Below are 12,081 nucleotides of genomic sequence, written 5' to 3'. Positions count from 1 at the left end.
ACGAAAATCAGAAAAAAGTGATCTTTTTGAGTGGCTTTTATTTTGTGAAGTACGGTAGCTGTTTCTTAGCAGATGGTTTGACGAAAAATTGTGAGTTTGACCAGTATCAAAATGTGAAATCATGTTATCTTGCAGTTAGTCACATATATTAAAAAATTGCAATTCGTAGCTTAAATTTTCTTTTCGAACAATTTCACATTAAAAGCATTCTTGGTTCATCGAAATCGCCGACACCAAAAATGTCGTTAATACGTAGTTTGTCACTTAGGATTCACCCGTAACAATCGATGCTTTCTTCGATATCCACCAAGGGATATCTTACATTTCGTAACAAATTTATTTTCATGTAGTTTGCTACAACCAAGGAGCCCACCCTGGAAAGAGCTTGCAAAGATTCTGTGGATCCTGAGCGATACTTATAAGTTGTTTCACTTGGCCTTCGATGCTTAATGCACTGCCATTTGGATCTTCATAGCCCTCAAGTTTTTGTTTCACACGAATCAAAGCTCGAGCCGCAGCATCCAGACTTCCAGGCTCAGCATGAGCTTGAGTATTCTCCATGCTGTCCACTCCATCAAATTTACCTGAGCTCCTCGTGTGCATCGACTTCGTATTTTGTTCTCCCTGGATACGAAGAGCTTTTAATGGCGACAATGTCCAGCGATAGAGTGGATCGTGCACGAAGACCTCAAGAATGGTGACAACTGAAGCGGATTTTTTACGCAAAAGTTGGAGTGTTACTTCACAACAACGCGAATATACACCATCTACACCAGAAATTCCCATGCCGTCCACCATGTCGCGAGTGAGTCGAAATGGAACGGTCTCGGGTGTAAACAAAGCCATACCCTGATCAAACACAACGCCAAAGTCAATGTGCACGAGTTCTCCTGTTTCTTCATGAACGAGAATATTTTGTGAATGACGATCTCCTATGCCCAATATATAACCAATAATCGACGTGACTGCTGCACTCTGGACATAAGCTAATCGTCGGCGATACCATACCGATGCATCGGGAAACTTTTCGAGAAAAAAGTGATGAAAAACGGGAGTAAAATTTTTCTCAATTTCCAGAAATGCTGCTAATTTATCTGGAGCGTTTTTCAGGTGTTGACGGCATTCATTGTGTTTCCATTCATGTGGATGGTACCGCTCATGAGCAGACAAGTTCTTAGGTGTTCGTCCGACAAGATAAGAGCCCCAAGGCACAGTATTTTCCACCCATTCAAGCACACCTGCAATAGGAGAGAGCGGGATAACTCGGTATGTACGCAGCCGCAGTCTACGATTGCGAGTCGTTTTCTCCTTCGTCAAAAACTGATTCATGGTGTCGAAGACTTGCTCAATCACAAGATCTTGTCGAGTGTCATCGTGACCCTTTACCAACTGTTTGTACCGCTTGCCATCGGAGCCGTAGCAAAAAATGATTTTGGGACGATGAATGCCACTATCGGTGATGGAAAATTGAGGCTCGAATGAATACATGCGTGCGATATTCGAGTAGTCCATATCTCCTTGCGGTTCAATGTTGGATGTTAGTACCGCCGGCATCACAACAGATTCGCCACGTCTTGCATGAGTTCGAAGACACTGATCAAACGATGTTGTTCCAGACCTCCCTGAGTTTGTCTCGAAAATGGGCACTTTTGAAAGCGGAATCTTTTTTTTTTGGTTGTGGTATTCGCTTGTGTCAAACAGCGCTAGTTGAATGTAGGCGTTTGTGATGTTATCGAGGTTTTCAAGTAGCTCGCGTTGCTCTGTCTTCAACAACTCAGTCAGGTATATTTTTGCGCCTTCAGCCTTTGCATCTCCAACGTTTGTTCGAAATTGCAGCGCGCCTTTGCCTTCCACATCTCCACTGTTTTTCAGAGCAATTAGCTGAACTAACGTATGATGTGGATGTTGTAAGCTCAGCTTCATCACAAGTTTCCGTAAAGCTATTTGAAAAGTACCAACATCACTCGAACTGCTAATACGCGAAATAATTTGATAGGAGAGAGGCACAAACTTGTACGAGGGGACCAAGTCGATTAATTCCTCGATGAACACTCGATTGATATCCGCTTTACGCTGATTATTTAGCCATAACGACAGTACACGAAAAACCGTATCCAGCTCAGCTTCTGGGGATAGACTCAGCCCTTTACCATAGCTATAGAGAGCACCGATCAGAAACTGATCTACTGATGCTTCCACTTTTGAGCGCTCATTCATGTCGTAAACAACTTCTCTGTTTAACGTGTGAATATGTGCTCGATTTTCGTTTTGCATGCTTTGCTCCATCGTCTGCAGTTCTCGTAATTCGTCATGTCTGGCTTGTACCACTTTCTTCCCTGCTAGCCATTCTCGAGAATTTACCCGAGAGCTTACTTGCTGATACATCGCCGACATGAAGCTAGCTAAGGAAAAATGTGCCTTCGCAGCATCTATAGGTCGACTAGACAGTGCGTTTGCATCCATACTACTGATGATACTCGTGGCCTTTTGGAAGAAATCTTCTAGAACAACTTGTGAGCTTTCAGAGCGCTGACATGAAATCCATCTACCAGTCATCGTCAGCACCTTAACGTGCAGCAGTTTTAACGCTGCCGTGTCTGTGGCAGATAAAGATTGCTTCTGAATATGCATCGTCAACTCGGAGGATAACTTTTTACCACTCCATATTGCACTGCGGGGCTCTTGCTGGGTCCACAAAAGTTTTGCCTTCTGTATACGCCACGACACTGTCTCAAATGTACTCAGTGATCCACGCTGATGAAGTTGGTCAAGTCTATACAAGGCTCGGTAGGCTACTGCTATTCGCCCGGCCTTCCGACTCAACGCCGCAAGGTCTAAAAACAATCTTGCAGTCACCTGATCACCGTCCGATGGCTCAGAAACTTGGATAAGGATCTCTTCAAGGGCTAACAGACTTTCTGTCGTGATAAAGTCGCCTCTGATTCGTCCACGTCGTCGTTGCCATCGCTCGTGCAAAGGCATCGCTGTTAGTTCTTCTTTTTGAGGATCGACAAATGCATTCAGCTGCGATGACAATCCTAGTGTAGCTTGCGTCAAGGAATTGCTTTCTTTTTGAGTTGGGCATGAATCTTGGATTAAATTTGCCAACTCTTCAATCTCTCGAATAGCTTGTAAATGCGCCAAAGCCGAGAATGACTCTTTAGTACTCTCGAAAGAAAGCAAACTCAATTGAATAGACCGTAAAATGTTCGTTTTTGCGTTGGTCATTACATGTTGTAAGTGCGGAAAATCTCTGTGGGCTATTGATCGCAAGCTTTCATAAATTGTTTGCTGTTGAGAAAATCTTGCTGGCGTTGCTTTCTCACAACTTTGATCATTCCAAGAAATTACGGGTTCCGAAAGCCGAGGTAGTGCAGCATCCCATTGCATACTCACCCAGGCACGTTTATACATGTGTTCCAAAGTGTGAGCAGAAGTGGATCCATGGTCTTTTACGAGATCAAGACGTTGCAAAGATTGCAGGTAGCCTTCGAGCAAATGATTGTATCCGAGTGAATGCAAAGATGCGAGAATGCCTTCAAAAAGTAGACTTGAATCAGTTTTCATTGTTTCTTCATTGATTTGCTGCTGGTGATTTAAGAACTGCAATGAGACATCATATAGTGGCAAGGCCTTCGCATACTCCCCCTCGCGATCGTATTTAACCAATTGTGATTTCATTGTACGACCATCATTTACACCGTAGATTCCGTCACTATCACTATCGAAAGAATAGGCCTTAACAAGAATGCCACGAAGTTTGTTAACCATTTCTTCATTATCCAACGAAGAAAGTGATTTAATTCTTCCACCTAAATTCATTTCAAGCCACATCTCTACGTATTGCATTGCTGAATACGGCATTTGGACCAAGACAGCTGCCTTTGCAACAATAAAAGGATCGACGTCGACCAAATAGCCATACGCCAGATTATTTTCAGGTGGTTTCATTTTAGAAGACGATGCATCAGAAAATAAGCGCTTCGTTCCTTTTCCTTTATTCGTAGATACGTGATGACATTTGCCATTACTATCCACAAATCGAGCTTTTTCCGTCTCCCGTAAAAAATTGATACCATGAATAATAAGCTGCACAGCCTGAAGCCGTCGAGAAACACCTGATATTGAGTGAGAATTTCCAACTGATGTCATGCCAAAGTTTGCTAGCTCTAACAATATTAATCTAATACCTTCACTAGCAGCTTTTGACATCCAAAGAGTTGCATTTTTCTCAGAAACATCGGCCGCTTTAATCAACTCGATTTTCTTTTGATCACCAGTTGTTCTGAGAATGTTATCAAGTGCGTAAGGAAAGAGAAAAATCGCCATGTCAGCCCGCATTGCACATAATTGAGAGCATGCTTTCAATATCGGATCTGATGAAACTCTGGCTAAGCAGGACGTTAGAGAGCAAATCCATGTATCAAAATTTAACTCTCCAACAGATGTCCAAAGCTCCAGGAATTCTCGATATGTGAGATTAAATTCAAAATCACATTTCTCACCATCAGGCAGAGTAGCTGACGACCAAGTCGAATGTGGTGAGCATTGGAACTGTTCCAAAAACGTCTTCAGCTCTTTATCCTTGCTCCGAGCTAGGGCTGTCACGCCTTCATCAACACTAAGCACGTCCTTTACAGTTTTTAAAGTTTTTTCAAGAACTGACGGGTAAATACTTTTATGTTTTGCTCCTTCAAAAAACAGCGAGCTCAAAGTCGCAAGCACACTTTCATACATCACTTGAAGGTAATTCGTTTTTACCTCGCAGAGAGAACCTCGACGAAAGTGCCTTTGATACAAACAGGACAAACCTGCCTCCTGTTCGGACGGGCTTAGCTCGTACTCACAAGCATCCAGCGCTCCAAGCTCGCCTAGAACATTTGACAAGCTTGCGCATAAGTCGCGATTGCCGTCGTACCTTCCAAATGTTTCGGATGAACTAAGATGCAAGAGAGAAAAGGCAAGCTCTCCAAATAGCTTTTTAGTCAAGCCTGTCGTATCTCGCACCAAACCAATACTCGTTCTGACAGCTGAAAAGCGGACATCTGGAAATGAGCTCGTTTGATTTTGATTTCGACTCAACAATTTTGTTGAATTTATACATGGCGTAACACAAAAAACCAGTGGGCTGTAAAACCTGACTCCACGTGATCGTTCTTTTTTAATGAACTCCCCTAATTGCAGTTTCGCTAGATCATCTGTGTTTAGTACTATGTTGCCTACAGATTCTTTCTCCATTTGACAGAGCTCAGATAAATTGACTCTATGGCTGATAAGTGTCGCGTTCAACTTATCAAGACTTGTTGCAATCCCATCCGGCACCAAATCAATTTCAATGGCATACTTGCCAAGACCGCGTGCCAAGTCATTGCACACAGCAAAAATAACTTTCTCCAATTCGGCTTGGTCATCAACTTTCAAATGTAAAACTCGTTGAGAAGTAACATTGCACTGAAATAATATTTCGCTAATTTCCTGTACCACAAAAGAAAGATTTTTTCCGAATAAATCTGCACTTTTCATGTAAAGCTCGCAACTGTCACGAACAAGACGACATAAAATCCCTCCTATTCTCGGCCGATTCCGAACAGCCAAGTTTTTTATTGACTGAAAGCATATCAAAAGCAGTAAGCGTTGTAATATCGCATCGTTTGCTACAGCAACACGAGTCTCCAAGACGAAATTGTTAAAGCAATTTACGGCATACTCTGCTCTTGGATCGAATGACTGTGCTCGCAATAAAAGGACATGGAATTCGCAGAGCATTTCAGCCATATTGACCAGCTTCCAATCAAAGTTCGGGTTATTTTCTTTAAAGCTTTTTAATGCATTCCACCATTGATCGCTTTGAGTCACAAGCTGGTCATCATGTATCCGGACGATGTCCCAGATGACAAATTTTGTCATTTTGCTTACAACAGCATGTTCGAGATGCTCCAGCGGTACTCTTTCCTTTACAACTTCAGTCATCTGATGTGCCACTTGATTCAGTTTTGGATTTCGATGAGCTGACAAAATCAACGAGAACGCAAGCAGGTCTGTGGTTAGCTGGACTCCACAATTTGACATAACTTTGTCGGATTGTTGTTCGCTCAGTTGGTAGCCCTGCAAGAAGTACGAAAGTAGCTCATCCACAAATTCAAATTGGCTTCCTCTATTCCCATTGTTATCTTTCGATATAAAGCAGTGAAAAACCCCAATAGAAACAATTATATCCATTTTCTCCATAAAGTGAGATCGCCGGGCACTTTTGCTAAGGTCCTCTCCAAGAAGAGTTGACAGTGGAAACTGCTGGATTAACGCTTTTCCGTTTGGAAGAGGAGCAGATGGAGAATTAAATATCCATTCTATTCTATCTTCAGATTCTATTAGTAATGGCCGATTACTTGCAGCTATAAAGTGGTGCCACAGTGCGCAAAAATGATCATCTAGCAAGCTGGACACGTTTGCATACGCATAAAATTCTGCGATTGCTTGCAGCAACCGTGATATCAGCGAAGGCGTACCAGCACAGTACAACGACGTTTTTACTGTAGCGATCTGAACGCAAGCGATCAAAACTTCTACAAGTGCTGTCTGGGTTGAGCAAGCACTTACATACAAACTGAGTAACACTGATAAGCACATGTCCACACAAAGCCGAGTATCAACCATTTTCTGTCTTGAAAATCTGAAATTATCACCATCATTCAAATATTCGTCTTTATTAGTCACTGCAACCTGTCGTGACTTGAGCTCATCTAATGACGATTTTTGAGCACTGAAAAAGTGCTGAAATATTCCTTCACCGCCTTGTGGATACATATAGTATATCGTTTGAAGGCCGCGGGCCGCGACAAATCGCACACTTGTGTCGCAGTCGGTCAGTCCACAAATACACGCTTCCTCGAAAGCAATAAATTCGTGTGAGTGAAGGCGAAAATAAACCTCGAGACACTGCAATTCGGCCATACGTGCCACTCGCAAGCTTTGCTTCATTCTACAGTTAGCCATCGACTTTAAATGCCTTTTAGCGCAATCCACTAGAATGCCAGGGGGTCGCTCGCTGTGCTGATTGTGTCGCTCGCTGTGCTGATTGTGTCGCTCGCTGTGCTGATTGTGTCGCTTTTCATGCATCAGCCCTGCGAGAAATAGAGCAGACAATACTTGAGAGAGAAAAATAGCTGCTCGTGGACCTCCTTTTCGTGAAGTTGACATTGTGCCGTTTTCGCGCATGCCTTCGTCTGCTGCATAATCAATCAATGTGACAAATGCTTCTTGACTGTCCGGTCCAACCACACCACAGAGAAGAACTGCCACTGCCAGCACAAAATCCGGATCAAATTTAATCGCTACCACATGTTTTTTAACTGACGGAAGTCCGCTATCTTTTTTCAACAGCAAAATCAACCGAAAACACCATAATCCAATACTCTTTCGAAGTACATTACTGGGAGGATGGTCACGCAATATGTCATTGTCCTCTCTGGTACAAAATACAACAACACCATATTACATTGTCAAATAAATCAATGAGGTAAAATTGACTCAAGAAACATACCCCTCATCCATGACATCCCAATCTTTTTGTATAGGTTGACCTGTATTCTGCGACGACGAGGGCCGGCCAGACGTACCACCACGCGATCTGAAACCAGTTTGCTGGCGGGAAACCACAGGTATCGTTGTGTCATGAGACATCTCAGCTCCTCCACTTAGTATCTCAAGAGATTCCTCTAAAGTACTGACGATAGCTCTTATGGACAGGCGAAGATCTGGTGGAAAGCGCAACTCGATTGGATATGCTGAAGGGTGACAGCATTTCTTAATTGTGTCTCTTCCTTGCAAGATGATGATTAGTGTGTGCAACCTTCTCAAGGTTCGCAATACGCTCTTCGACATTGACTGACTTTGCTGAGCTTGCCTTATTAAGCTTGGCTTCAAGTGATCCGCAACGATGGTGAAAAAATGTTTTAGCAGCGGAAGCACGCGAAGGCGGTTGTTGTTTTCCTGATGGTTTTTTGCTGACTCTGAATCTTCTGATGCGTACAATGCCGCAAGAACAAGACCAACCTGTCATCGACAAGCCAACACAAATTTAGATCCAGAAGTGTGCCACAATCCACCTATATCGCGAAGACGTACGTCAAATAAATTCGCCAGCATGCGCAAACCTTTAGTTTGATTGCATCCATCTGAAGGCAATGTGCTTGATATCTCTGAAAGCAGATGAGAAAACCAGTAAGAAATATTTTTTTGGAGTCGTGCAAGTCGTCCAATTGCAATGGACTGAGAAATTTGATCCTTGCAGAAGCAGTCATGAGAAAGGTGAAATGTATGCTGGGACGGAATCAGCTTATTCATGAGAGTAGGTGGCACAGCAAGTCTCTCGAATTGATCATCAGCTTTAATTGCACATAATTTAATCCCATTGTACCAGCTTAGATCGTTATTCTCAGAATTTCTACCCAAAAATGCTTGAAGTAGTAATGAATGAGCGTGAGGCCTGACTCCTGTTGTGTCCGGAAATGCCATTGAAAGATGATCGAGTCCAGTTTCCAGCATACAAAAGGCAATGCCAAATCCATTTAGTTCTTCTCCATTAGCAACGCTTTCACATTGCTTGACATGATTTGCTGATAGCTTGCGAATCAACTCTGGTGCAAAAATAGTATCGCGTGTGTCAGTTAGAAATTTTTTTGATCTTAGTAATACTTGAATTACAGATGCATAGACCAATGGAGATATTGCAGTTTGCCAGTCTCCTTTAGTATATGAATTTGTAGGGTTTCCTTCCATCGCTGCTTTTCTCCACAGCACCTGATCACGAAGATGGTCAAATAAAGATTGAAGAAGTTTCATATCATGCTCCTCTGAAAGATTCTCGCCAAGCAAGGACGAGGTGGTTCCTTGTAGTCCTGCTGTGGGTATGTTAGGAGGTACTTGCACGTGGCGAAGAAGGCACAGCAAAGTGCACATGGAGGCTATCGAGGTTCTCGCATCAGCCATCATAGGATCTCCACGAGAGACTGGGGTGTCTGCGCTCGGCTGTCGGAAGGCTGGAAGATTCCACAATTCCATACTTTTGGCTTCAATCATGCTCTCGGAAATTAATCCAAAAGAAATGCAGCAATTTAGCAGCGTAAGTACAGTGTCACCTGCTTGACCTCGCGCCAGTCCGACTCCTTCGGTAATGCGAATATAGGGAAGCTCAGTGCGTAACAACGTATGCCAAATTGTTGCCCAGTACTCGTTCAGATCACGAAGATACACGTTGCGATGTCGAGCAGAAAGAGCAGCCAGTTGTATTAATACCTGCAGCGTTAGCGTTTGCAGTTTGCCCATTTCTTTCGCGGTAAGGATATCGGTAAGCTTCTGCATCACCAACATGAGGTCTCCAATACGATTAAGTACGTAGTAGTCGCCGTGACGCGTCAATATTGAGAGAAGTAGAAGCAGCCATGAGCCTGCGTCATTATTCTGTTTTGCATCTGTTCGCTGTGACATAGACGAACCTCTTGTCAAATACGATAAAGTAGATGTTTGGCGCTGTGAAGCAGAAGAACTTGAGCTCATTGAAAGATGCTGAGTAACTACACGCGAGCTGTCAAAAAGTTGTTCAATCACAGTCTCCCAAGCTAAGACAGTTGAGGTGGATCTCAAACGTTTTTTACCAACAATAAGAGGATCACACATGTCATCATCTTGCATCAGTGAATCACTTGTTGTCAGTAAATCCGTCACTAGATAGTCATGATAAAAGATAATATCGGCTGTGCATGCCAAATGACGAATCCCTTGATCATCGATTCCTAGCGCATTACCTAGTCGTTGTTCCCTCGCTGAATTAAAATGAGTCATGAGCGTATTGATCTCATCTGGGCCCAATGCTACATGAATGAGTTTTTTCATCTCACGCAGTAATGAAACAGGAGTTAAATAACATAACTCTGACTCTGGGCACACATTGTGCTGGTACAATTCGAAGAATAGCATGAGAAATTCTGCTGGAGCTCCTCGTAGTCCGTTTCTCCTCGCTTTGTTTGATGCGACAATAAACTCCAGTATTGTACGTCCACGTTTTAACAGATACGGACCTATCGATCCGAAACTCATCCTTGTTAAATCTGTTAGTGTTTCCAGCATCGTCGATGCAATCACAAGCAGCAGATTATCTCCTTCTCTTTCCATAGACTCACTTGTAGCAGCTTCAAACCAACTTTCAATTTCGTCCACTATTCCCAACAATAAGTCTCCTTTTAAGTCAAATGGACAATTTCTTATCAAATAATTGATCACCCTGGCTCGCGTAGCTGCCGTGTTGACATCTCCAATTAATTTTTCATCGAATTTATGAGATATACTACCGAGCGCCAGCTGCAGCATATTTTTCCAGTCTTTATCATCTAAGATAGCACAATAGACGCGATATTGCACCAAAATCTCCACTGTGAGCCACGCCTCCTTGTCTACAAGTGTCTCGAAATTCGGATCGGAATCAACTGTCGTTTGGCGGTCAATCACGGTTACTGCAAAAATAAATAATTGGTAGATGCAATCGCGTCCATTAGGATCCAAGTGCAACATAGGGCCATCTGCCGCCACATGTGCCGTCTCGAGCTCCGCGCGTAGATAGTGCCAGTACCTCAGTTGTGGTATCCTTGGACGTATCTTACGCTTATGACCACCAGCATTCAGACTAAGATATGTCCGCATTTCTTCTTTGAGTACGTGGAGCAAACAGTTTAGTAAATAGCCCCAACTTCGCCATCGGTGTACAAGTTGGCGACTTCGATTGTCACTTAGATAAGTCTGTACCTTTTCAACAGCTGCAGACACCCCTTTTGAATTCTTGACACTGCGCAGCTCATTGCACAAAGTCGAAAACTTGAGCCATTCCGCATCACGCTCCGACCGAGCCACCATTCTGTAAAGGAATGTAGGTTGATGAATGTTGATGAAAAATTGTGTATTGTACATTATGTCTGCTGGGTTGTTATATATATATTATATAAATTACATTCTCAATTTTGAACTTAGGCATTTACAGTTGTCATTTTTAAATCAAATAAATCGTAAATATGTCCTCCCTTCTAAAAGATGAACAACTAGCTACAATGGAGGATCTCTGTTCCGCTCCTGGGTGAAGCGTAACAACCCAACCTCCGCGCATTAGTTTATGCGGATTGTTGTACGCGGCCGCAAGTGCTCTGAAGGGAAGCTTCCGCCGAGCAACTATCGCATTCCGTCTGACCATCTATTTTCGATTGGTCAGCAGTTGACATGTCCAGTCTGGTGCATTGCACCTTGAACAGTGATTGCCGAAACTCGCAGTGTAGTCCGGATCTTTACCCGAGACAATGGCTACAAGCTACTCATGTAAGCCAAAAACTTTGTCGATGGGGTGGCCACCCAAAAGAGGTATTTTGTGCCTCAAACAATATTCTGTACCTGACATTCTCATCATGAGTATCCAGTATTATGAGGTCAGAGTTGTATTCCAGCAAACCTTAAAGCGGGGCGGCCATGCCACCACGTGCCTGGATAAAACGCCATCCGAGTCTTAAAAACTACGATTTTAAGCTTTTCACTAACGCGAACACGTTGCATTCTACTCGCTCGCTTGAAGTACCACATCAAACGGCGATGCACACGCGAGAAATCAAGGACGGAGCGACGCGCGAGGCAGAACCGACCAACATAGTGAGCTTTTTCGGCTTACACATTTTCGCATGGTATGCTTGGCGGAGCAGGATGACCATGTTGCCTTCTGTAAGTGATGTGGTGACGACGTCGCTGTGCGTAACGACACATGATCTGTGCAGATCACAAACCTCATCGAGCTGAGCAGGTACACTCTAGATTTGATGAGGGTATACATAATTGTGAGTAGCACGTTCTGGTGAAAAAAATGCAGATTTAAGCTGAAGAGACTATAACGCGTGGTCGCCCATGCTCATTAAAGTTTGCCTAAAGCAAAGTACGGTATATTGCAAAGACTGACGAGTCACAGACGACGTGAATGGACGATCTGGGTTCGGAAGAAACAGGACATCCTTCTGTCGCACCCCGTCGCTCAATTACTGTTCTTTTTGAGGAGAT

The 12,081-nt window shown here is 43.3% G+C and overlaps 1 protein-coding gene across 1 annotated transcript; it reads right to left on the bottom strand.

The window, feature by feature from the left end:
* Nucleotides 1-354: 354 nt before the first annotated feature.
* Nucleotides 355-10,905, bottom strand: PHALS_14454 (Phosphatidylinositol kinase (PIK-L5); the record flags this gene model as incomplete). Its single annotated transcript, XM_024730272.1, has 3 exons — nt 355-7,465; nt 7,541-8,052; nt 8,125-10,905. The coding sequence occupies 3 exons, from the start codon at nt 10,903-10,905 to the stop codon at nt 355-357; spliced, it is 10,404 nt and encodes a 3,467-aa protein (XP_024580565.1).
* Nucleotides 10,906-12,081: the final 1,176 nt, after the last annotated feature.

The sequence above is a fragment of the Plasmopara halstedii genome (genome assembly GCF_900000015.1).
Source record: "Plasmopara halstedii genome assembly, contig: Scaffold_816, whole genome shotgun sequence".
NCBI classification, from domain to species: Eukaryota; Oomycota; class Peronosporomycetes; order Peronosporales; family Peronosporaceae; genus Plasmopara; species Plasmopara halstedii.
This window is presented reverse-complemented; position numbering and strand designations above follow the sequence as displayed.